The following is a 26378-nucleotide window of genomic DNA, read 5'->3' on the forward strand; positions in this document are numbered from 1 at the left end:
TTCTTTCCACCAGTGTCTTTTATTAATGAATGCAAAATACAATAGTAACTGACAGGGCATGCATCAGAGACGACAGGAACGCAAGCTACAGAAACTGGGAGTGGAGGGCCTCATCATGTCTGAGGTAGAGTAAGACGGTGTCAGGGATGGACGTGGGGGCGGGACGAGCGCCAGCCGCACTGGGGCATCATCCCCGCCCACCCGGGACTACGGGCCGTGGGGGGGCTCAGGGCGTTGTGGTGGCCACACTGCAAGAAATGGATTTTTAAAACACTTCATAGCCCCAAATTCGTTTCAGCTCCCTCTTCGTGGACACAACTTCTGAGTTCCCTTGTCACCGGCTTGTGGGGGTGGTCTCCCCACTTGCAGAGTCCAGTCTCCATGGGACACGGTCCTTCCCTTCCCTTCCAAGGGGCAGGCCCCACGCACCCTCACCCAAAAATAAAGGAGCTTTGTGTTGAAAACGCCAAGGCAGCCGTCCAGGGAGCTGGAGGCCAAGTGCGTTAAGAAAGACCCTTTTTCTCTATAAAAATAGTTTCGCTTTATAAAAGGGGGGATGCCCCTCTCAGATGGGGGAAGGACGAGTGTGAAAAACGTTTTAAGTGGAGTTCCACGGGGCGGGGCTGGTGGACACCGCAGTGCGGGGGGATCCTCCTCTTGGGCCTATGGGGTTGGGGAGGAGAGGAGGTACGGGGAGGAACAGACGCCTGGTTGTTGGCGGGGGCGGGGGAACAGCAAGGGCTGGGGGCTGAGGCTGGCCCCTTGGGGCGCCATGGGCTGGCGGGGAGAGGCCCACAGCCAGGCCTGCACGTGGTGCTCAGTTGAGCAAGGTTCCGTAGAGCTGGGCCTTGGTGAGGCTGTCCTTGCGGCTCAGCCCCGAGCTACCAGTCCTCGGGAAGGCCTGCTGGGGGCTGAGGCGGGCGGCGGGGTGCATTTCCGGGGAGGCCTCCATGGAGCTTGGCTCCAAGGAGTCCCTGGAGCCCGGCTCGGGCTCAGGGCTGCTGGTGGCCCCACACAGCTGCACCCCGAGCCTGTCCCCATCGCCCCCCTCACTGGGTGTGTAGCCGGGCAGTGGGTCAGCCGAGCGGCCGGGGCTGAGGCTCAGGTCCCCACCCGCGTGCAGGAAGCAGGGCTCTGCCAGGTGGCCCTGGGAGAGGTCATCCCCCTCGGAGAAGCTGTCGGCCTTGTAGCTGGCATAGAGTGGGCTGGTGCGGCCGTCGGCCTTCTTGCCCGGGCTGCCCCCGGCCCCACCGTAGTAGCGTTCAGAGAAGCTGCAGGGTGAGGCACGGCCAGCGGCACTAACCGGGTAGGAGTAGGCGCCGATGTCCTCCACGCTCAGGGGCCGCCACTGGCCCCGCATGTCCTCCCCGGAGAGCCGGGCAGTCCCCGGCTTGGCCCTTAGGCTCCACAGGTTTGGGGGCATCAGGGCCTGCTGGGGACCCGGAGAGGTCGGGAATCGGAAGGTCTCGGCTGGGTACGGTGACATGGTCCGCCCAAAGCCTGGGGCCACCTCGGCCTCCAGCGGGGCTGCCACCACGGCCGTGGCCTTGGCAAAGCGAGGGCTGCCCTCGTAGGTGGCGGAGGGCGGCTTGCGGTCGAAGAGCTCATCGCGGCTGTTCAGGTAGATGGCCTGCTGGGACGCGGTCAGCGTGCTGGCCTGCGCGTGCTCCTTCTCCTCCGACGTGGCGCTGAAGCTGGAGTAGGAGCTGGATGTGGGCAGCGAGCCCGCATAGCCAGGGAAGGCCTCGTGCGGGAAGGCCGCCGGGAAGGCCGCCGCCTCGGCCTCTTCCTCCTCCTCAGCCGCGCTGTCGGTGGAGTTCTGGGCCCGCAGGAAGCCCACGTCGGTCACGGGCGCGTCCACACTGGGCTGCCGGTCGTGCCGCCGCTCCTCTGGGCAGTAGAGGGCCGTGTCGCTGCAGTAGATGTCTCCCTTGTAGGGGGGCCGCGGGCCTGGCTTCTCCACCCCGTCGCAGAAGGCCAGGTCTCGGGCCGAGGCATCGGACAGGTGGGAGGACAGGCTGGCAGGGTCAGGCTTCTCTAGCACCTTGGCGATGACGCAGGTGGGGACGCTGTCGGCGTAGGCCGGGTGGCAGACAGAGGAGGGCAGGCTGCAGCCGTGCTTCTCCATGTGCAGGCTCACACGCTCCTGGAAGTCCGACGGCAGCTGGAGCAGGCGCAAGGAGTAGGGGGCGGGGACAGGGTCACTGTCAGCATGGTGGCCCAGTCCTGGCTCTGAAGCTGGGGACTGACGTTAGCCATGACCGACAGGCAGGCAGACGCACAGGGCCTCCCAGCTTCTCAAATCACACCGGGGGGAGCCGGGATCCAGAAGGCTGAACTGAACAAGCTCCCAGGGGTGTGGGTGCTGTGATGGCCTGGGGATCCCGGGTCACTTCCTCCCTCCCTACTCTGGGCCCAGGAGAGCCCAGAAGCTGAAGTCACCTGGAGAAGCTGGAACCTGGGTCTGATTCAGGCCACGCTCAAGGCTGCACACACCCCTACCCCCACCCATTTAGTGCCCAGAGAGGGGCTGACTTGCTCTCTGAGGTGCATGGGTTCTATGGAAGCAGGGGAACAAGACCCCCCCACCCCTCATCCTGCCTGAGCACTCCTGAAGAGGACAGACTCAAACAGATGCAACAAAGATTGAGGGCCAGGGCTGAGACTGCCTGGTGCCATGTGGGGGTGTCCCGCTACTGTTTGATCTATTTTCTAAGTGTCTCAGGTATGGCCCAGGACCAGGGGAAGGCACATAGGAGACTGCATGTGAGGGCGGGCAGGGGGCGCAGGGTGTGTGGCCGTAGGTGGGCGGGGGTGGGCTGCTGGCCCATCTGCCTTTGGCATCAGACAGCCTGGTTCTGGGTCCTGGCTCTGCTACCTGCCTGCCGTGTGGCCTCGGCCACGCCATCTTTCCGGAAGTGTTTTCTTTCTGAGATGGGCACTGTCAGTAACCGTGCCCAGACACGAGGCTCCTGCGAGGCTCACACGAGGTCACTGTACCATGTCAGTGCTCAGAGGGAGCAGGGACCTGGACAGCCCCCAAAGGAAACTGAGGGTGACGGGCAGCCAGGGTGGGCCAAGGGGGCTCTGGTGAGGGCCAGGGGCTGCCCGTCTGGGTGAGGTGGGTGCGTTTGGTGCCCCTCCACCACAGGAGCAAGGGGGACAGAGGAGGCTCGGGTTTAGCCAGCATCCTCCTCCTCCAGGATGGGAAGTGGCCTTGGGGTAAGACCAACACACAAGGAGGCCAGGGGTCCTGGGACGGGACGGCCTGGCTGTGGGGCCACGTTACCTCAGACACCTTGTGGACCCTGCCGTAGGTCTGGCTGCACTGCAGCAGCTGGGCCGCTAGATTGCAGTCCTTCCTATAGAGCTCCTAAAAGACAAGAGAAGGCGTTCGGCGCCCCTCCCCCCACTGGCTCTGGCCCTGTCTGGGCGCCATGCTCTTGCCTGCAAAACAAGGGCCTCATTCTGACCTGGGCTGCCAGAGCATCGAGGGCCCTGCCACTGCCCTAGCTGGTGCCCTCGGGGCCGTGCTAAGATAGGAACCCCCATAAGGTCGGGGGCAGTGGTAGGAGGAGGAGCCCCAATGGCCCTGAGCTCCTGGAGGCCCCCCCAGGCTCACAGAACAGGCCTGGTCTCCTTGTCCCTCGGGCTCCCAGAGTCCTTCCAAAGATGACTGGGTGGAAGTGCCAGGCAGGAATGGGTGGCAGGATGAGCCCCCAGCACCTCCCATCCTGCACCTCAGACTTGCTGCTCACACCCGCCTTCCCAGAGTGTGGTCTGGGAACAGGGTGGCTGGAGGGCTGGGCAGGGACCAGACAGGTGTGTGACCGCAGGCCCAGGCGGGCGCTGGCTCTGAAAACAGATGCCAACAGTAGATTTTCACCACTGAAAATCTCTGTCGCATGTGCCTGTGTTTGGGGCTTGCATGCCTGCCCCTCGGGGGTCCCCACTGCGAGGGCTCTGACGGCTAGCCCTGGGGCGACCCCGAAGCCCTGTGACCCACCCAAGCTGCCCCATGGCTGCTCCTGGCGAGGGCTGGCCAGTGTCCCAGCCCAACCAGCACTGCTGCCCAGGCAAGGCTGTCTCTGACACAGCACCTTTCTGTTCCCCCACCATGGCCCTGGAGCCTCCTTCACTGAGGCTGGTTCCCCCAACTTGGCCTACACGGTGGAGGGAATCGGAGTGGCCAAGCCCCTCTCAATGCCTCCCTGGGCCTCCTTGGAAGAGAACAGCACAGCTGCCTGAGCTGAGACCCGGCCCCTTTTGTAACCCCAGTCGACTGGCTGCCCCTGGGCACCAGAAGGGCTGCAGACACTGCCCAGCAAGCCCAGGTCTCCCACTGAGCCCCAACAGCCACAGCCAGGAGCAGATGCCACTGGGAAGCCCGTGCTGTGCCCACAGCCCCTGGGGCACCTGACTGGGCACCCAAGCGCCTGGGCTGTCCATGTGTGCGGTGGCTGGCTCTGGAACAGCTGGGAGCCTTTCCTGAGCAGCCACAACTGCTGGCCCAGGGAGGAAATGCTCACGGGACGCTCTGGCAGAGCCAGCAGGTGGAGGCAGGCGCTCTGGCTGCCCAGGGCCCTGGGCTGCTGGAGTCGGAGTCCCGAGCTTGAGTTCTGGCTCCATCTGTGAGCGACCACATGGATTACCTGGGAAGCCACTGAAGCTGGCTGTGCCTTAGTTTCCTCAGGTGCTCCGTCCCTGCAGAGGTCCCCGGGACTGGTGCCCACTTACGTAAGGGGTCTAGCCTTGTCACGTTAAGAAACACCTCTTGTCCTGAGCCCACGTCATCCTGTCCCCTCCTGTTAGAGCCACACTCCGCAGAAGGGCGGCCTGTGCCTGGGACCACCGCTGCACTCCACCACGGACCTCCAGGTCTCCAAATCCCAGCGCCTCTTCTTGGCCCTCTGACCTGATATCTCAGCAGCTGGTGAGCCAGCCGGCCAGGGCGCCGATGGCAGCCCCCTCCTCAAGTGGCCGTCGGGCCACCACACTCGCCTGGTGTCCCCCAGCCTGCTGGCCACTCCACCCCAGGCATCCTTGCTGGGCCTCCCTGCTTCTCATCAGCAGGCTGCCTCCGTGGTCTCCACGGGCGCGCCAGTCTTCACCCTCAGCTCCAGGCCTGGGCCTCCCGCTACCCTGGTAACATCTCCGCTCGAAGGGCTCCTGTGCATCTCCTACCCAGCTCCTGCCCCTCCCTTGCTGTCCCCAGCCAGGAATGGCCGGCAACGCCTTGTGTTTGGGCTCTGAACCTTGTAGCTGGGTTGGACTCAGTTCTTCTGGCAACCCACATCTCAAGTCTTGGTCAGTCCTATTGATTCTATTTCCAAAAGAACCAGAATTGCAGCTCTCTGCCCCATTCCACCACCACCATCGCCTGAGCCACCATCGGCCTTTGTACTAAGGCCCTGGCTGCCTCCTGATCTTCCCGCTCTTGCTCTCATTCCCATAGCCTGTTCCCAGCATGGCAGCCATGTGGGCCCTGGCAAGCTGTACGTGTGATCACGTTGCTCCTCTGTGTAGGAACCGTCTATGGCTCTCGACTACACTCAGAATGAAGCTCAGATCTCTGAGAGGAGCCTGTACAACATCGCCTCCTATCGTCTTTCTGACCCTGGCCGCCCCTCCCACTGGGCGCTCTCTGGCCTCTTTGGGGTCCTGCAAGTTATCCGGGTACAGCTGCACACCGTGGTTGCTTCGGCCTGGAAGCAACGCTCTTCCCACAGATGTCTGCGTGGTGGCCCCTTCACTCCCTCAGGTCCTGGCCCAGCAGCCCCTTCCAGAAGCACCCTCTTGAAATCTGCAGGCCCTGCAGCTGGCGACTCCCTGGTGCTGTTCCTCGCTCTCTGTTTCTATACAGCATTTCACACTTCTAACACACTCTAGAGTTTGCCCCACTCAGATGTGAACTCCACGTGGGCAGAGGTTTCTTTTTGTGTGTGTGTGTTTTGCCTGTGTTGTTCACACCATAATCTTGGAGCCTAGTAGGGTCTGGCAAGGAGCAGGAGCTGATTCGCGACAACGTGTAGGCAGCTGTCCCGGGCCTGCGGGGGCAATTGGGCCCATCTCACAAGGTCCCTGAAATTAGGCCCCCCTGGGCAGCCACATACACGGCTGTGATGTGACACTGGGACTGGCCAAGGGCGGGAGTCCTGGGTGGCCATGACCCTGCCTTGGGGTCAGGAAGCCTTGCCTTGAATGGGATGATATGGCTCCCCCTCCTCTAGCTTGTCCTTACAGCAGAGGGTCTGTTTAGGGACACCCCTGGCATCCTCAGAGAGGCAGCTCATCCTTCCCCAACTGCACCAGGTCCTTCTCAAAGCCCTGACCGGCCCGTCCATCCACCCGTACCCTGCACCAGCCCCTTGAGGCTGGGGCCAAAGCAGCTGGACTCAGGCCCCTTAGGAGTCAGCATGTGACTCCCGGCGCGTCCTGGGAAGCCCTCGCCTGGGCCCGCCGGTAGCCCTCAGTGGGCCGAGCGTGTGTGGCACTCACGTTGTCCTCCGACAGCTTGTCGATGGTCACCTTGGCTTCCAGCAGGTGGCTGTTGAGGGCAACAATCTCGTGGCTCAGTGCACGCTTCTCCTCCTCATAGTGCTGGCCCTGCGGGTGGGACGGTGGGAGGAGGAGGTCTCTGGTCAGCTCCTTGTCCCGTCACTTAGCTGCAGCACCCCCATGTTGCCCCTTGCAGCCATGAATGACAAGACACTTGGAGGGCCAAGGGTGCGGGGCTTACGAGCACAGACAGACCCTGGTTCAATGCCTGGGTCTGACACTGCCCAGCCAGACAGCCTTGGGCATGTCACTGCCTCCCCGAGCCTGCTTTTCATGTGCAACACAGAAGTGACAGTGTCCTGCCTCAGAAGCTGGGAGTGGGGACTCAGGACGGATGACTTGTGCCTGTCACAGAGCCCAGCCCATCTCACTGGAAAGACTGGGAAACTGAGGCTCAGAAAGGAAAGGGCCCGTGTCCAGGGACCCAGGCAGAGCCAGGTTCAGCCCCCAGGCCTGCCACCTCCCCAAAGGCAGCCAGGTTGTTGCTTTCGAAAACAAAACGAGCTGGTCACTGAACTAGAAAGAAGGGAAACCTCTTCATTCTAGTGATGGAGTGGCTCCAGAAGTCCTCACCCTGTCCCTCTTGGACATGTGTCCCAACAGTGCAGTCACAGAGAAAATGGCAACCCCACTGAAATCATCGGGGTCCCCATGAGAGGCACAATTGGGGCTGGAACCTGTCTCTGGCTCACTCAGAGCCTGAATTTGGGCCTCCCTCTCCTCCTGGGCCCGGGTCCCTGGAATGGCGGGCTGAGCTGGAGGGCCTGTTCCCAGCGTATGCCCTCCGTCCACAGCCCCTCTTACATGCCCCGAGGCTGGAGTGCTCAAATCTGCCACTCAGGCAGCACAGGGTAACCCTGGACCCTAGTACTTCCTTAGCCTTAGAGCACCCACCCCACCCTGCACGTTCTGTGGAGAAAGGGGTGGGACCAGCAAGACCTGTGTCCCAGCTCCTGAGTGGCCCAGGGGTGTCCGCTGGGTGGCTCTCCCAGGGAAGGAGGTGTGGGTTGGGGAGTGGGTGCTGTGTGGCGGCCTTACCATGCGGTACAGCTTGTCCTCCAGCTCCTGGTTGATCCTCTGCAGTGCCATGTAGTTGCTCTGAATCCTGGAGCAGGAGGCAATGGGGTCACTGGGGTACCAGGCCTGGCACTCCCACGACCCTCACGGCCGCACAGCCTGCTGAGCAGGGTGGGGCTGAACTGGGACCTCTGGAGCTCACCCCACCAGCCTCACCCTGGTGGAATGGAATGTGTGCCCCTCTGCGCAGGGCCGAAAACATCCCATTAAAGCAAACTTGTAGAGGCCTATCCTAGGCCAGGGTCCAGGACCATTTTCCCCCTTCGCCCTGGGAGCCCCTGAAGATGAGAAGCAAAGGCTTGTTATTCACAAGAGACTGTCCCATCTGCACGCAGAGCCAGTTTACTCACATTTGACCCACAATTCTTACAAACCTGTCATGGGGCTGACAGTTCGAATGCGAATGAGCCGGGAAGAGACTTAACTATGTGAGGGGTCCGGGGTGGGGCTGGAGCATCACAGTGAACAAGACACGGTTCTGCCGGGAAGCGTGAGTGGAGCCGAGTGCCAGATGGGAATCAGGTGCTTGGAGCGGCCATTGCTGGTGGGAGGGGCTTGGGGGTGGCGTCCACTCAGACAACCTATGTGTCCTGTGATGGCCCCGTCTTGCCAATGGGGAAACCGAAGTGAAACTTTAATTACTTAACAAACACAGTAACTGGCAGGGCCCAGACTTGAACTGAGGTCTGACTGCACTGCCCAAGCTTGGCTTCTACAGGAATGGAGAGTGACATTCAGAACACTCAGGAGGGCGGGGCTGTTCGGAGAGGACAAGCCCTCCACCCGCAATAAATCCTCCCTGGGCGGCACCAGTGGATACTCTACAAATACCGAAAACAAATCAAGCCAACAGCAAAATGTGCATGCTCCTTGCACGTTCTGTTTAAGAAGATGGGAAAGTGTATATGACATTTTAGAATATCCATCCTAAATGTGCACAAAAAAAGCTTTTAGAAAACTTTTGTAGCCGGCGCGGTGGCTCAAGCCTGTAATCCCAGCACTTTGGGAGGCCGAGGCGGGTGGATCACAAGGTCAAGAGATCGAGACCATCTTGGTCAACAAGGTGAAACCCCGTCTCTACTAAAAATACAAAAAATTAGCTGGGCATGGTGGTGCGTGCCTGTAATCCCAGCTACTCAGGAGGCTGAGACAGGAGAATCGCCTGAACCCAGGAGGCGGAGGTTGCGGTGAGCCGAGATCGCGCCATTGCACTCCAGCCTGGGTAACAAGAGCGAAACTCCATCTCAAAAAAAAAAAAAAAAAGAAAACTTTTGTATTTGAAGGAGTCTGGCAGGTGTGGCTAGACCGTCTCTTCATTGGCCTGCAGGCACTCAAGGGAAGGGTCCCTAAACCGGTTCCTCTCCTGGCTAGACACAGCTTTCCCCATCAGGGCTCAGGGGATCATGGCTGGGACCCGGGTGGATCAGTCTGGGTCTGGAGATCTGCCGGGTTCAAATCCTGGCTCCGCTGCTCCAAAGTAGGAGGAAGAGCTTCCCCATCCAGAACCTCTGGACTCCCCATCTGCGTGGGGTCAACAGCCGGCCTGAGAGAGGAGCACCACGTGCTGCTTCCCGGCCCCACGCTCGCTCCGCTTTCCTGGTCCCACGCTGGCGCTCCGCGACCCGCCCCCTGCCCCCTCGCCCCCCGCCCCCTCGCCCCGCCCCTCACCTGCGCAGCTTCTCCGTGACCTTCTCCAGCTCCTCCTGCGCGCGCCGCAGCTCGATCTCCAGGTAGTGGCGCGTGGAGTCGAACTCGGTCTCGAGCTTCTCGAGCTTGTGTGTGGTGTAGGACAGCCGCTTGCGCAGCTCGCCCTTCTGCTCCTGCAGCGCGCTGCAACGACACGGCGGCGGCGGACCGGGCCGCTGCGCTGAGCGGGGGAAACTGAGGCCCGCGAGCCCGCCCGGGCACGCCGCACTAACACGCGGGTACCCGCACGCGCGCGTACACACACACACACACACACACACACACACACACACACACACTCTCCTAGGCAACTGGAGACCCGAGTCAGACCCTCCGACCCCGAGCCAGTCTGGTCCTGGCCGTTCCTCAGACTCCACCAGTGCCGCCCTCACAGATAAATTCCAGGTGCTCGCTGAAGGAGTGGTTGACCCCAGAACTTGGCCAGTGTGTTGGGGGTGGTTTAAAGGACCAAGGCATAAAGAGCGCCCATCAGCACCCAGGCTGTCCGTCACAGAGCTGGACCCTGGTGGCACAGGGGCCCTCACTCCTGCTCCTCTACCGTGCTAGGGTGGGATCGCTGAGGCCCAGAGTCGTCCGTACCACACCCAAGACCAGACCTGCCTTTCCCCAACTAGCTGTGTGGCTCTGGCACTCTGAGGGTTGGTGACAATGCCCCATGCCCAGGCAGTGTCCATCACCATGGCCAGGGAGGCTGCACGCAGCACGGGAAACGTGGCAAGGCCCAGGCTCGCTCACGTTCCCCTTCCTTCAGGAAGCCTTCCAGAGGCCCAGACAGCTCTTGAGGCTCTGTTGTCTTCCCCCAGAATGGGAGCTCCTGGAGGTGGGACCCCAGGCTGTAGAGCCACACATGCTCAGGAAACAGACCCACCCTCTCCAACTGCCTGCGACAATTCACCTGAGCTAAAGCTGTGCAAAGCAGGAGGCTGGTGTGGGGGCCTCCAGCAGGGGCGGTGGGGAGCTCCCCAGGGCAGGGGCCACGCTTCCAGTTGGCTGGGGCAGGCAGAGCTGGCCGATCTTTCCTCCCTGTGAGTGCACAGCCCAGGGACTGTCTGGGGCCAACAGCTTTGGATGGCGTTGCTGTGAGATGGGGCAGGACAGAAGCCCCAGGTGTCACGCAGGAAACTGAGGTATGGAAGGGCCTGGAACCCTGACTCTGCCCGCATGTGCTGTGGGACCCTGGGCAAGAGCCCACGTTCTTGTGACCTTCCCGACCTTCCCGACCCAAACCCAAGTGCGGGGAGCAGAGGGCAGGCAGGAGGTTTCCTACCAGACCCACTAGGGACTGTCCCCCAGCCCCGAGCAGAGGCATCTTCTGTCTGGGCCCTGTGAGTAAACCCATGTGACGTCACAGGCACACACCAAGTAAGCCTCCAGCAAGCAGCCTTGGATTCCTGTCCAGGGCTCTATTTTTAAAAGTAAATAAAAATTAAGAGTTGCTTACGTTTTTGAGAACCTCAGAGAAGGGTGGGGCGGGTCTTCCCAAGAGTCAGTCCCCACAAGAGGATGTAGAGTAACAAGCAAAGAGGGAAGCCCCGAGACAGAGTGCCGCCGGGGAAGCGGGGAGGGCGTCATCCATCCACCGTGTGGCCACCTCAGCCCCGACTCCTCGCCCCTTCTCCAGCCACACCCCAGGCCTCACTGACCAGCCTCAGACCCTTGCTATTCTGAGACCTGCACCCCCAGATCACTGTGCCCCCTCACCCAGCCCTGCCCCTCCTGAGCACCCCGAGGCCCCTACCCTAACCTCTCAGAGCCAGCAACCTGTCTGAGACCTCACAGCCAGGAGTAAGACACTCCAGAGCCTGTGGTGCAGAGGGAGTCGGGCAGTGAACTAGGCAGGAATTCTCCACCGGCAGGCGTGGAAGGGGAGGGTGGAGGGGTTGTGGGGTGGGCTCGCGGCAGACATCTCACAAGTCAGCTTCACAGAGCCTCAGTTTACCCCTGGCCTTTGGATGGCCTTCCAGACACAGCGTCGACTCCCCGCTCCACCAGCCCGTAAATACTGCTCCCCTCCCCAAGTCCCTCGCACCCACCCACCTGCTACACCCAACCAATCTTTGGGCCTGCAGTGCCCCCAGCCCCTGACTCTCGCACCCCTCTCTGCCTCAGTGTCCGCTTGCTGCAGGTGTCGGACCCTGCACACGCACCCAGACCCCAGGCATAGCTGATGCCCCGAGCTTGGCTGCCCCCTGGTTCCTGCCACATCTTTCCCTACCTCTGCTGGTCCCTCCGTCACAACACAGGCCCCTCCCGACCTTGCCTGGGCTGTTCCCTTGCCCCCACCTCCTGCATGCTCAGGCCGAACCCCCTCCATGCCTCCTGCACGAGGACCCTCCCAGGCCCCCATCCGACTCCAGCAGGGTACCTGTCAGGCTCCACACCCCCACCACGGTCAGCCACCCCTGCCATGGCCCTCGGGCATCTCAACACCCAACCGTCCAGTGTAGCCGCATCCAGCACACGCTCACTGCCCTCCACGTCCCCACCCTGGGGGTGGCCATGGTGACCCCTTTACCCTTCACCCCTCACAGCCCTGTCACAAAGTCCTGGGGTTCAGCTTCTCAGAACCTCTGAACGTGTCTCTGCCCGGTCCAGGCTGCACACCTAGGGTCTGTGGTCACCCAGATAATGCCTCCTTCCCTGTCCAGTGTCCCCTCACCAGGCACTAACCAGAGCCTGCTGGGCCACAGCAGCCTCAGTCTCCACATCTGCAGAATGGGATGGTGCACCCAGACGGGGGGCAGGGCTGTGGCTGGTCCACATTCTATGTAGTAGCACCCCCCACACAGTGGATGATGTCAGAGGTGGCACTGTGTGTGGCACAGGCCACTGGGAATCTGAAGGCCTGCGGCTCAGAGCCCTCTGCCCCCTGTGCTGGGTGAAAAGGTGGCCTGGCAAGTGCTGAGTTGGGTCAGGGAGTCCCCAGCCTCTGGAAACAGCTCCTTAGCAGACACACAGAGAAGAGTGTGGTGACCAGAGGAGCCAGGGCCCCGCCCTCCAGGCTGGGGCCACCTTTCCAGGCCTGGGGACCTGGGGGGCCCTGCTGGGTTTGCTGCCTGGTAAGTTACACAAGGATCTGGGCCTAAACTGGCAGCGTGTGTGTGTGTGTGTGGGTGCCCGCGTGTGCATGCATATGTATGTGTGTGCGTGCATGTGTGCGTGCGTGCATGTGTGCATGTATGTGTGTGCATGCGCGTATGTGTGCGTGTGCGTGCATGTATGTGCGTGTGCGTGCATGTGCGCGGGTGCATGCGTGCATGTGTGCATGCGTGCATGTGTGCGTGGATGTGCATGTATGTGTGCATGCATGTGCATGTGTGTATGCGTGTGTGCACATGTGTGTGCATGCGCATGCATGTGTATGTGTGTGCACACCGGTGCAAGTGCTTTTCTTGGCTCCCTCCTTGCCTGTGGGAATTCCCCGAACAGAGCGAGTGCCCAGCTCCCCTGGCACATGGTGGGGCCTCGAGGGATCTCCCTTCTGCTTTCCACCAGGAGCCCCTTCTGGCCACTTGGCAGGGGCCCAAGCCCAAGGATGGTGCCCTTGGCTGGGCTGCTGGGGTGGGTGCTGTGAGGCTGTGCTGCCACCCCCCACCTTCACCTTCACCTTCTGGGCCTCCCTATCTGTCTTGGGGAGTTGGATGCAGACACTGGACAGATGTCTGGGGACTCACGCAGAGACACCAGGGAGCCAGGGAAGACAGCAGGTATGTTACCTGTCCCAGATCGAGGGCGAGGACCTGGCCAGCCGGCCCTGCAGGACTCGGGGCTGCCCGAGGCACAAGGGCACCCAGGGGCTGCGCAGCCTGTGGGCAAAGAGGACAGAGCTGCTCAGAACAGGCAGGGGTGGGCAGGGCATCAGGGCATAGCTACAGCCCCTCGCCTGAGACCCAAAGATGGGGAGTTGGTCCCCACCCCCTGCCAGGAAAAGTCCTTGTAATCTACAAAGTGGCAGGGGTTGGGGGGATGGTGGTACCAGAGAAGGGCCCCAGCCTGTGCACCTGCCAGCCCCCTCTGCTCACTCTGAAGGTCCCAGCTCAGCGGTGGCACCAAGTCCCACCGTGGCAAGGTCACTGGTCACTTGCTCCGTGCCTCTTGATCATCCTCTCCTACCACTGTGGGGAACGGCAGCAGCCCCTCAGGACAGTTGTTCCCTGCAGGGCGGCAGGCTGACCCTCAGCCCTGCCTCCACGTCGCAGCCTCCGAGGGGACCGACAGGACAAGCTCCCTGTTCCCACTAGCTCTGCGTCTGTCGGGTGAATGCCTGTTGCAGGCCTGGTTCCCGGCGTGCAGCATTGGCTGGTCAGGAGGAGGCCCTGATGGCTGATGTTGGGAATGTCCTGTAGGCTGCGGGGATCTGGTGGATGTTAGGGACCCGGGGTCCACTTCACCCTGCCCCTGCCTATGGCCTGTGTGGGCTGGACGGATGGGTGTGAGGAAGGACATGGGCCCACCGGAGCCCTGCTAGGGTGCTGGCCTGCCGCAGGACACAAGAAATATATCAAGGCCTCAGACAAGTGCCCACTTGGTTGTCCCCTTCCTGGGTGTTCTCTGGGACCAGCTGGTGGGCTCGCGGGGATGTCTGGGCAGCCCTACTGACCCTAGGCCAAGGTGGGAAATCTGACCTCTGCCTAGAGGGGCTGGTTCCATCAACAAAGGCTCTGATGCTGCCCCAGAAATTAGGCTTTCAAAGAGTACTTAAAGATATGGGCAGAGCTGGGCGCAGTGGCTCAAGCCTGTAATCCCAGCACTTTGGGAGGCCAAGGCGGGCGGATCACGAGGTCAAGAGATCGAGACCATCCTGGTCAACATGGTGAAACCCCGTCTCTACTAAAAATACAAAAAATGAGCTGGGCATGGTGGCGCGTGCCTGTAATCCCAGCTACTCAGGAGGCTGAGGCAGGAGAATTGCCTGAACCCAGGAGGCGGAGGTTGCAGTGAGCCGAGATCGTGCCATTGCACTCCAGCCTGGGTAACAAGAGCGAAACTCCGTCTCAAAAAAAAAAAAAAAAAAAAAAAAAAGATACAGGCAGATGGGAGCGCTCCGAAATAGAGCTGTATAATCCCGTTTAAAAAATCGCTGCCTGTGGACAGCCGCAGGCAACTTGAGCAATGAACTGTTAGTGTTGTCACACCTGCGTGGTGAAATGCTGGATGATTTAAAAATTTTCTTTTATGCTTTTCTTAATTTGTCATATTTTTTACAGTGAGGATGATAAATCAGGGAAAAAATGCTAAAGATCAAATTTTGGTACCCCCCCAAAGTCACCATGAGCACCCCATGGGTCAGCCCGAGGGGCAGCAGAGGTCAGGGAAAGCTCTTGGCCCTGGCCATGAGCCGCGTGTCCATCACCGCTGCGAGCGCTCTTTCCACATCGTAACATGGGGCCATGGCCCCTTGATTGCTGAGCAGAAGTGGGCAGGGGTCCCATGCCCAGCGCACGGTGGGGAGGGGAAGGGGTAGGGGCGGTGGGCCTGACCTCTGGCTGGACTGGACTTTGGAATTCCGGTCCCAGGTCCACCCTCAGCAAATGACCCCAGCGCTGCTGAGTGAACAGAAAGCAGGATGGGATGAACGCGTTTGCTTGAGAGCCGCCAGAAACAACTGCCCTGCCCCGGTGGCTTGACCAAGGCTAGTGTCCTCCTCCCAGCCCCTGCCAAGGAGACCCCACCCCAGCCGGTGCCCTCTGCAGGGGGCCTCATGGTAGGTGGAGTTTCTGAAGAATGAAGGCGCTCGGAGGAGAAAGGTCCCAGGGGAAACTGAGGCCCAGGAAAGGGGGGGCCTGCCTGTGGGCACAGTGGGCCGGGGCAGGGTCGTGACTTGATGCAGGCTCTGACTCTGCCGTCTCACAGGACGTTGACTAAGCATGACTGATGACCCGCTCTGGTTCTGAGCCAGGTAACAACACTGGGATGGAAGTTCTCACTCCCAGCCTGCGGCGCGGGGGGCGTCCCATCCTAGAGATGAGAAAACTGGGACCTAGAGAAGTTAAGCAAGAGGGCCCAAGATCGAAAAGCAGTCTCAGTGAGGACGAGAGCAGAACCGGGCTGCCAGGCCGTGCCGGGGCTGCCGCCCTCCTCTTCCTTGGCCTCCCCATGAAGGAAGGTGGGGGGTTATGCTACTGAGAGCCTGCCACAGAAGGGCTGCCCTGCTGAGAGCAAAGCAGGAGCCAGTAGAGCACGTGGGCCCCGGGGACAACCTGACTCAGTGTCCCCTCCAGCTGGGTGCATGGAACCACCTTCCTGCTCCTGCCGGCAGAAGGACCTGGTGACCGCTGGCTGCACAGGTGGACTGAGGCTTGGCCTGGGCCCCTGAGGCTGACCTGCCCAGAGATCTTGCCTTGGTGCCCCTTGGCAACCCTTGCGGACATGGGTGTCATCACGTGGGGAGCAGGTGCCACCTGGGCCCTCCGTGTCTCAGGATGAGATGACCCCAGGAAGCCTGGAGCCCTACAGGAGACTGTGCAGGTGCTGCCTATGCCTCCAGGACACACCTCCTCTCAGGGCTTGGACCCTGGGGTGGCACTGTCAACAGATGCCTGTCTTCCTCCCCGAGGGAATGGCTCGAAGGCTGCACAACCAGCTGCAGGCCTTGGCCGGTGGGGAAGGGGAATGGAACACTCAGGGTGCGCCAGGCAGGGACCACACGGTGCATGTGTCCTGTTCTCCCAGTGAGATGCCCCTCCCCCTCCATCTCAGTCCTGGGAAGGATGCCACCATCACCGCCATCCTACACATGCAGAAAAGCCTGTGGCCACCTGTGGGACACTGTGCCTGCCTCCACCCCACTCCAGGACAGAAACAGGGGAGGAAGCTGGTGACAGCGGAGTCTGGTCACACCCCAGCACCACACTCCTGGCCCCCAGGCAAGATGACAGGACAGTTTGCCTCAAGCCAGCCAGGCCCGGTTGTTCTTCTTGCCCTTGCTAAAAGAACTGTCTCTCTAGGCCTTCAGATTTCTCCCAAATCACACCCATCCAGACCCTTGTCCATGCTGTCTTCTCCTCTGGACATGTCCTCCCTCCCTTCTCTGTGTCCCCAGGTCCTCTCCTCTCTTGTGAGGCTCTGCTCAGATGGCGCCTCTTCCGGGAAGCCTTTCTGGGTTCCCCCTGCTGAAGGTCCCTCTCTTCCTCTTGGCTGCCTCCCCTCACCTCTGCTTGTGCTGGGCAACCCTCCTGCTAGGATACTGCTTCCCTCCTCGGCTGGGCTCTCTTGGCTCTGCCTCCCGAAAGGCCACTAAACAAGGCAGCCAGAGGGCACTTCCAAACAGAGGCGGGGTTCTCCCTGGCTCCCCACCGGACTGCAAGTCGTGGCCCTGCCAATGGAGTTCAGACAGGGTGACTCTGGTGGAGCAGGTAAGCCTCCACCTAGGGTCAGGGCTGGAGCCTCGGGGCCCTGCCTGACCACCTTGCGAAGCCACCGGGGCCCAGCCCTTCCTGCTCCCCTGATGCCCACGGGGCCCTGCTGGGCTGGGGTAGGACACAGCGTCCAGGGCCCCTGTGTCAGGAGGAAACCCTTCCCAGCTCCATGGTGGACTGGAGACACAGGATCCCTGAGCTCAGAGGGCGATGAGCAGGTTCCTGGAGGGCAGAGGTGTGCCCTGGAGGCTGTGGGGGAGGCCTGGCTCCCATCCTCCCACTGAACGTCATGGCGATGGGGTGGGGCTGGGCTTCGGCTGTCATTGTTGTGGTTGGCCGAGGCCTGAGTGCTCCTCCTGCCTGTATCCCTGACTGAGGTGGGATCCCGCCACACCCTGGCCACAGCCTGTCTTCCCTCGTCTGTCGTGGCTCTCAGCCTGGCCCCAGTCATGCTCCAGCAATGCCAAATTGCTCCTTCCGTCCAGGCTGCAGGCAGCCAGGCTCTCAGCTTGGTGACTTTCTCCCCGTGTCCCCATCCACCAGGATCTCACTCCTCCCTCTGGCTCCAAGTTAACTGCTCCCCATCTAGCACCTGAGGGGTCCCGAAGCCCCAGCTCACCCCACCCTGCCCTGGACGAGGTCAGTCGCTGCCCCTCACTCCCCACCACCTCCGTCTGTGAGTGTTAAATGCCTGGGTCTCCTGTTCCCACCCTGGCCCCCCCAAACTCCAGAACCCCCCAGACGGCTCATTTCTAGGCCAAATCAGACCATGCTCTCAGAGCTCCCAACTCCTTTCTGCACTAAGACTAAAAGCCCAGCTCCTCACCCTAAATTCCTGTCCCCTGGGGCCTACCGCCGCCCCAGCCTCGCTGGCCCAGGACCCGCCGCCTTCCCGCCAGGCACGCTGGCCTTCGGGCTGTGCACGTGGCCCCTAAGCGCCTGCCTTCCCACCTCCAATGCCTAAGAGCAGGCCGAGCAGGGGGGTCGCACCCCCACCCTCCCAGCCTCCACCGAGTTGATAGCAGCTATGGGAGGTCTTTGTCCCCAAAGCTGCTGCAACCCTGCCTGGTCTTTCCCAGCAGAAATTCCAGTTGACACCTGGGGGAGCCCACATTAGACCCTTAGGATGCCTGCTGCGGGCCCAGGGCTGAGTCCCCACACAGCTGCTTCTGCCCCAAACCAGGGCCATTCCAGATCTCCCTGCAGAAGACCTTTTGCCCCAACCCTTCCATCGAACGAGCAGCAACAGCACTGTGGGCACCTGGGCTGGGTGGGCAGAATCCCCTGGCCCAGCAGTATCCCCTCACCTGGCGGAACCCCCTCACCTGGCGGAAGCCCTCGCTCGGCGGAAGCCCTCACCTGGCGGTATCCCCTGGCCTGGCGGAGTCCCTCCTGTGCTGGGGGTCTGTGTTCCCTGCGCCCTCGGCCACCCCCGCTCTTTCCCTCTAGCTTGCTCCTGCCACACTGACTGCCCTTTGTGTTGCCCAGAATCCACCAGTGGACCACTCCCAGCAGAAGGTGGGACACCCCAGACTCCGCCCCACCATGTGCACCCATTTATTTAGTCCTCAGACCCCTGAAAGGGAGGTGTGTACCCCACCTCATTTTCCAGATGAGGAAACAAGTTCACAGCAGTCAAGGAACAGGGCCCGTCCGAGGTCACACAACCCGCCTGGGGTTCAATTCCAGGCCAGCAAATAGTGCTGCAATTTTAATGCAAATAGTGGCGCTTTAGCCGTCCTGGTGTCTCCTGCACGCTAGACAACTATGATGAGCTGCCCTCTGCCTCCCTGTGTGACTGGAGCGTGGGCCACAGCGGCCCCGGAGCCCACCAGAACAGCCCGTCACTGCTGTCCCTGCTCTGGGCTCAGCCACGCCCACCCAGGCCTGGACACTCCTGCGGCTGACCTCTGCAGTGACGACACCAGGGCTCCGCCTGCACAGAAAGAGGGACTCTGAATGTCACCACCGTGGCCGCCGGCTGTCATGCTGCTGCCCCTGGGGGACAGACACGTGCACGCGTATGTGCATGTGTGTACGTGGTGTGTAGGCCTGTGTGTGTCTAGTTGGGGGAGAACTGTCACAGTGCTGAGCCAGGTCCCACGGCCAGGAGGGGTGGCCTGGAGAGGAGTGAGCTGCCATCATCACCAGCTCAATTGGGGCCACCCTGATGGTGCAGACTTGGGCTCAAGGCCTCCCCTCCTGCTCCCCTGCCCTCTGCTGACCCCTCCTTCACAGGCCCCGCCTCATCCTTTGGACCCTTGGCCCTGGGATGACCGGGCCGGCTGTGGAGACTGGAGTCAGCAGGAAAAGCTTCATCTCGCCTCATCTTATCAGGCAGCCACAGCCCTGCCCAGCTGCCCCCCGTCTCTGCAGAACCATGTACTGGGAGCTAGCACACCATGTCCTGGGGAGCCCTGGGAGGGTGGGCAGACCCAGGACATGCCCTGGGGCGGGGCAAAGCAGGCCAACCCAGGGAGGTAGTTGAGGTGGTTATAGAGTCACCCCTGAACCTTGGCACAGGCTGCCCTCCTGCTCAGAGCATACTTTCCCTGCACATTGGTTCACTCTGCTCACCTCCTCCTGGAAGTCCTCCTTGACCTCCCCTAACCCGAGTCAGGAGCCCTCTTCTCCATCCTCATCCCAGCACTACAATGCAAGGGTGCTCTCTGGGCACAGGGGCTGTCTCCTCCTCAGCAGGGTCCCCATGCCTGCTGCAGGGCTGGATGCGCCTCAGGAGAGCACAGTCAGCTCTGAGCTCCCAGCTGTGCTTTCAGGAAAGACCTGCAGGGAGAAGGCCTGGGGACTCGGGCCCCCAGTGAGGGGACAGCTGGGTGTCCCAGGAGGGTGGGTGGAGCAGAGCTGACTGGGGCAGCAGGCTATGTCCCTGGGCACCCCTCCATGCCACCCTCTGCAAGTCACAGGCCGCCGCTGTCCCCGCTGATCTCCATTCATCCTGGATTTCAGACCGAGAGTGCAGACCGTAGGCAGCCGCATGACTGAATACCACCCCTGAGTCAAGGCCAAGCCCAGGCCTCCACTCTCAGCTTGGGGCTCTGTCCGCCTCTTCCAGCCACAGAACCTACAGAAAGGAGATAGCCAGGGAGCGCATTGGCCTCCAGAGCCCAGGACTGGGAGGTGGGATGGGGGCAGGGAAGGCGAGATCCTGGCTCTGAGCCTGGTGGGCAGGACACAAGCAATGCTTGCTGCGAGATGACCGCCATGGCGAGGCTGCCCGGCTGGAGGCGGGGAGGGGAGTCAGGCCCAGCTCCCAGACCCTCTGTGATGGCCACTGTGCTCGGACCCCTGTGCAGTCCCACTTCTGACACCCACTCTCTTTCCAACTCAGGCCTGAGGATGCCCCTTGCTCCCTCAGTGCCACTGGGGGCTCTCACAGCCCCTCTCCAGCCTTGCCCTCACTTGGCAGCCAAGGATGGCATGACGGCCTCCTCCCCATCACTCTCCTCACTGTACGAGGGTGCTAAACCCACCTCTCCATCTATTGGGCTCCTGCACCCACACAGATGGCAGGAGACAGTGGTGGGCAGACGGCCTCACTCTCTGTTCACCCACAGACGGACGCAGGAATCTTAGGCATGTCCGTTCCATTCCCTCCCCACTTGCCTGGAAAGTGACTTCACACCTTCCCCTCTCTGCCTCTCACCTCCCAACACCTCCTCCCCACCCCCACTCAGGCTGATTACCTCGCTTCCTTTCTTCCCATTCTGCTGAGAAATGAAACCATCCAAAGGGAACTGCCACAGATGTCACCTCCACGTTCCCCACCTACCAGCATCTGCCCCGACACCTGGTGCTGCCCGCTGTTACTTACAGACACCCAGCCAGGCAGCCCCTCAGCTGGGCTGGACTGTGGCCACCGGCCTCCCCCAGCTGCAGGGGGAGGTCCAGCTAATCTCCCTCACTCCTGAGCCATCCGTTTCTCCTCGCTTCCCGGTCATTCTCTGGTAGGCAAACCCAAACCCGTGGTTACTTTTCTCATATTGAGAACAGCCCTCTCTTCACCCTACAGGCACGGCCCCTGTGCCCCGCTCAGTGGAAGTGTCTGATCTTGCCACCTCTGCCTCCTCATTCCTAGCCTGCCAGGACCAAGGCCCACCAGGATCTTGTCCCCTCCGTATCACTGGACTGGTCCCGTCTCAGTCATCACCTGACCTGTGCCCTCAGCAGCAGGGGACACGCGGCCTCTCCCTGATCCCACACCTCCCACCCTCGCCAGGCCGTCTAGTCTAGCTGCCCCTTCTCGGGCTCCTGTGTGGGGTACTCCTCATCTCCCGGCTTCCTGGCACCAGCGCATCCTGGGGATCCGGCTCCAGCATCTCCTTCCCTGTGTGCACTCCCCAGTGGATACCCCCGCTAGCAAATATCATCTCTCTGCTCAGGACCCCCACATTTATGCCTCCCCAGCTTCACTGCCTCCCCTTTGTTTCATGGGCAGCACAGATCTGCCGGGCCCAGCCAAACTCCCCTCGCCCCACAAATCCACAGCCTACCCCCACACTCTGCAGCAAGACAAGTCCTCCCCGGGCCTCCACGCATCGTGACTCCGCTCCTCCTCTCTCGTCCTAGGCCGGCAGCAAGCCCCAGGCTCTGCCTCCAAAGTGTACCAGGAGCCTTGCCTTCCAGGACCACCCACCATGCTGGGCCCACTCCTCTCTCGTGGCTGCTGCACAGCCCCTCACCGGGCCCCAGTGCCTGCCCTCATCTGCTCTCAGCCCAAGACCTCCTTAATCAGCGTCAGACCCATCTGTGGGGAGGTGGGACATTCTGCGCAGGACGCATGGCTGGGAGCATGGTGGTGGGGTCAGGAGGCATCCTGGAGATGGTTGTGACCAGCGCCTGTGGCATGAGGGTTGTGGGGGTGTGGACAAGGGGTGGGCCTGGGGTCAGCCGGCAGAAGGCCCTGAGCATGTGCCGAAGCCTCTGCTCCTCTTTCTGGGGGCCCCAGAGATGCTCACACCGAGGAGGTCTGGAAGTTGGCTTGGGCTTGGGGCCGTCCTGCTGGCAAGAGGGCGGCACGGAGCAGGGAGCCTCAGGGGGGCTGTGTCCGAGAGGCAAGGGAAGCTTCGTGGTGGATCCAGGAGGTTCCTTGGCCCCCTGCCTGGGCCCCTTTCCCAGCACCAGCCTGGCACCGCTGTTCACCACTCCCTCATCTCTCCCTCTAGAGGGGATGGGACTGCCAGGGGGTAGGGCTGTACGCACCTTGGCCCTGGAACCCCTGCCTGGCTCTTCCACCCACAGTCAGCATGCAGGGGCAGGATGGGCAGACGGATGGCCACGGGCCGGCCCCATAGCCAGGAAAGAGCGCCTCATGGGACTCACACATTAACCCTGCGGTGCCTGCCACCCTCCCTGGTGTCCAGGAGAGAAGGGGCTGCGATTCAGCACTCACCTGATGACTGGCTTCATTACTGGCTACCAAGGAACCCACGCTGGCTTTGCTAATTTGGCCACCCCACCAGCCTGCTCACCATTGCAAACAGACGTGGGCACACTTATTAATTGGATCGGCAGGAGGGCTGCTTTCTGGAACTCCGGGGGTCGCAGAGCTAATCGGGGCAGCAGACACTTATAAGTAAACCTGGTTGGCAGGACCTGGGCCCCCTTCGCGCCCTGGGCCTCTCCGGGATGCCCTCCGTCCTGGGCTGGTCCCATTCCACCCTCACCTCTGCATATGCGTGCATCACACTCACATTCGCCAGGCGAGACCCAGTCTCCAAGAAAAGCCTGCAGCTACGGGGAGGGTGGTCAGCAGCAGCAAGGGCTGGAGGGAGGCGCCAGGGCGAGGAGGGAGCTAGGGGCACTGGTGGCATCTGCCCTCCCTCCCGAGGCCAGGCCCAGGGCTCCCTAGGCCTCCCTCTGGCAGTGTCTAGGATCCCCCCATCTCTGTATCAGCCCCAGGAGGGCTGAGAGGGTCTTGTGGACTATTTACCCTGCTGAATGATGTGGGCGGGAGAGGGTGGGTGGCTGAGCAGGCCCCAACTCAGCACTCTCTGCTCTGCCACAGGCCACTGGGGGTCCTGAGCTTGGCACTCGAGCTCTCAGAGCCTCAGTTTCCCCAAGGAGGAATGGGGGCAGAAGCCACAGCCAGCCCCTAGATGCCCCTGAGATCCGGGGATCATCCCGGTGGCCCCAACCCACTCTGAGCTGACACCCTCAGAGCTGCTCCGAAGGGAGGGTGACTCAGGCCTAACTCTTAGTGTCTTGGGTCCTCCTGTGTCCCCAGCAGCACCCACCTGCCCCTGCGTCTCTTTTTCTTCTGTCTTGCTTGGCAAAGCCCTACCCAGGGAAACCTTGCCATGTGCTTCCTCTGGGGACCCCACAGACACATGGCTGGGGCCTGTGGGGTGTCCAGCCTCAGCAGCCTGGGGTGGTGTGTGACAGGGCAGCCTCCCCTCCCTGGGACGGTCATTCCAAACGCCACCACCGGCCCCTCACACTCCAGCCAGGTCCCCAGGACACAGAGACACAGCACTGCTCGCTTCCCTGGCAGACCCACACCTGCCACCGTCACCCATGCTAGTGACCAGGAGGGGCAGAGGAAATGTGGCTGAGGAGCCCAGAAGAGCGGGTCCCAGGCCAGGCTGCCTCTCCCGCCTCCCGTCTCAGCTCCTGCTGCTGCTCAGGACAGACACCTTGGCTGCCCCGACATGAGCCCCAGAGCCTCAATGGGTCCATCAGGGGACGGAGCATGCGGCCTCTCTCAGGCTGCTCTGCAGACACAGGGGGACCTTGAAGAGACGGGCACAGTCCCCACCACAGAGCCCAGGCCTCGGAAGGATTTTCTGCCTGTAGTAGTGGGGTGGGGGGGATGAGGAAGGGGAGCCACATGCAGACCTGGCACGGAGCCCTGAGAAGCAGGAACGTGGCATCGCCTCCTCTAAAACACCCAGCAGCTGCCCTGCCCGTGAGAACAGTGCAGACAGGCAAAGACGCAGAAGAGCTGGCCCCGCCCCCAGCTCAGAGACCCTCCCACCGCCAGCCTGGCCCTCTCCTTCACAGGGGAATGATGGCACGGCTCGAGGGATGGCCAGCAAGGCCCAAGCAGGGCAGAGCCACCGGAGATGGGCAGAGCCTCCCCAAACAGGCAGGCCACAGCAGCCAGGCCCAGCCCACAAGCCAAGCGCACGTCCTGAGTTCACTGAATCCCCAGAGCTGAATCCCCAGAGCACCAGGCAGGTGCTGTTACTACCCCATTTATAAATGTGACACAAGAACCAGGAAGCTTCCTAAACCTGCCCAAGGCCGGGTGCGGTGGCTCATGTCTGCAATCCCAGCACTTTGGGAGGTTGAGGCGGGAGGATCACTTGAGCCCAGGAGTTCAAGACCGGCCTGGGTGACATGGTGACACCCCATCTCTACCAAAAATACAAACTTAGCCAGGCATGGTGGCACATGTCTGCCTGTAGTCCCCCTTATTTGGGAGAGGCTGAGGTGGGAAGATTGCTTGAGCCCCGGACTGCACTCCAGCCTGGTGAAAAGAGCAAGGCTGTGTCTCAAAAACCAAACCAAACAAAACAAATTTGCTGAAGGCCACACAGCCAGAAGGTGACAGACGGGGGTTTGAAACCTAGGCACGCCCACCTTCTTAACCACATCCCCCATCAGGGAGGCCTTGCTGAGGAGTGGGAACTCAACTGGGCACCCTGGCCCCGCCTGTAACCCCAGCCCCCCCAGCTGGTACTACCAGAGCTGCTCCAGCTTAGGTGTGACTCCCAGACTCAGGCCCCAGCTCTCAGTGTCTTGGGTGTCTTGGGTCCTCACCCCCTGAGCCCCTAGCCGCAAACAGAGAAAGCAAAGTGAGGCAGTCATTCACACCTTAGTGGGAGTGAGTCCATAAGACTTCCTCCAGCAGGATGAGGTTTAGAAGTGGGCTAGAGCACCTCGAAGGATCACACTCAGGGAGGGGTGTGGGGTAGTGGGTGGGTTGGAGGAGACAAGAGACGGAGAGCGGGGCCCTGGGGGGAAGGGATAAAGAAACTCAACAGCTATCCTGAAAGTCGGTGCCAGCAGGTGGCCAGCCCCACCCCAGGATGTCTCTCCCTGAGTTGTCGGGGCCCAGACCACAATGAAATCAGTTCCCCACCCTCAGTGAGCACCTACTGCATGCCCAGAGAACCCAATCTGGATGCCATCTAGGACAGGAGCCTGCCCAAAGCAAGTGCGGAGCAGGGGTTGCTAAATAAAAGGGGACACCTCAAACCGGCACACCCCCAAACCCGCTCCTCCCATCACTGTCCCCACCTCAGGTGAAGGAAGTTCAGCCTTTCAGCTTCTCACGCCCAGTGCCCTGGAGTCGCCTTTGACACCCGCTTCCCCCCACACCCCATGTCACACCCATCGGCAGACCCCATCGCCAGATCTTTCAGCACATCCAGAACGCAGCCACCTCTGCCCTCCTCCACGGCCGCTGGCCCTTGCTGCTTCCTGCAGGCCACCGTCCCACTAGCTGCTCCCTCTGCCTGGACCTCCTGGTGCTTTGACCTGGTGGCACCTGCTTCGGACCTTCCCAGGCCATGCTGTACAAGTCACCCACTCGCCCCCCCCCCACCCACTGCCTTCCTTTCTTTTTGTCCCGGTGGCACTTGTCATCGTGATATTTATTTTAAAAAGTCTCCTGTTCCCGCCAACTAGAAGATTCTGCCTGTGCGGTCAGTGCGGTGCCCTCAGCACCTGCAGTGGCCTCTGGTTCAGCGAGTGCGTGTGGAATCCGTGATCGGTGAACAAGAGTGGCAGGGACGGCCGTGGGGCCCAGGAGGGAGGCTCGGGTGGGAGAGGGTGTCTCCTCAGGGCAAAGCATGGAGGGACAGGGCAGGGCAGGACTCGAATCTTGGAGGCCGCCTGATCTCCATGTGGCTCCATCCCTGGGATGTCAGCCTGGCGTTCAGCAGAGCGTCTTAGCCTGGACAAGCATCCGACATGCACAGGGTCACAGGAGTGAAAGAGAGTGTGGCCCCGGCACTTGGCTGTCCTTGTGCAAAACCAAAACCAAAAACAAAAGGGAGCTCAACCTTGCCCTCTAACCACAGGCAAAACCAAGTTCAAGTGGATGAAGAGCCAATAGCCTGATGATTTCAGGAGGGTTCCTTAAGCAAGACACAAAACGCTTTAATCAGAAAGTGAAAACACTGGAGACATTCAACAAAATTAAAATTAAGAACTTCTGTTCATCAAAGGACCGTGAGAACAGCGAGACGCGGCATCCCGAGGGAGGTGTTTCTGCTACACGTGTAACTGACAACGTGAAGAGCTCCTGCAAATCAATTAGAAAAACACAGACACCTTGGTAGAAAGTGCACACAGCTTTTGCCAGCGAGGAAACCCAGAGGGCGACAACCCAGGGCAGTGTGGTTTGCGCTACGCCCACCCCAGCAACACTGGAGGGACAGTGGCAGGGAGAAGCGGTTTCGAGAGTCCGGTCTGATCCTCCAGAGCTGACCCTACGAGCACCCTGTGCCCGGAGGTCCCACTGAGGGTGCACGCCCAGAATCGCAGCCACATCCCCGGATGCCTGCACAGGAGTTCCTAAGGTCGCTCAGGCTGCACACTGCCCAGCAGTCCACCAGGAAACAAACAGATTGCAGGGGAGTCACCAGAAAGGCTATTTGTCCTGACAACAACAACTGGTAGCTCCACCTACTGCCACGAGGGGCCCTCACA

General features: G+C 61.3%; 1 protein-coding gene across 10 annotated transcripts in view; it reads right to left on the bottom strand.

The window, feature by feature from the left end:
- Window positions 1-26378, bottom strand: part of BEGAIN (brain enriched guanylate kinase associated) — a 49638-nt gene continuing 23260 nt past the window's right edge. For 5 of the 10 annotated variants that reach the window (XM_039462748.2, XM_039462750.2, XM_039462749.2 and 2 more), the window contains exons 3-8: window positions 13059-13148; window positions 9304-9465; window positions 7597-7663; window positions 6499-6606; window positions 3290-3373; window positions 1-2164 (exon numbers count right to left, since the gene is read on the bottom strand). In XM_039462748.2, coding sequence (XP_039318682.2) covers window positions 818-2164; window positions 3290-3373; window positions 6499-6606; window positions 7597-7663; window positions 9304-9465; window positions 13059-13148 — 1858 coding nt within the window. In that variant the 3' untranslated portion in view covers window positions 1-817. The remainder of the gene's footprint in view (window positions 2165-3289; window positions 3374-6498; window positions 6607-7596; window positions 7664-9303; window positions 9466-13058; window positions 13149-26378) is intronic. The other 5 variants (XM_039462752.2, XM_039462755.2, XM_039462753.2 and 2 more) reach the window with 1 other exon arrangement.

This window comes from Saimiri boliviensis, chromosome 2, assembly GCF_048565385.1.
Source record: "Saimiri boliviensis isolate mSaiBol1 chromosome 2, mSaiBol1.pri, whole genome shotgun sequence".
Taxonomy (NCBI): Eukaryota; Metazoa; Chordata; class Mammalia; order Primates; family Cebidae; genus Saimiri; species Saimiri boliviensis.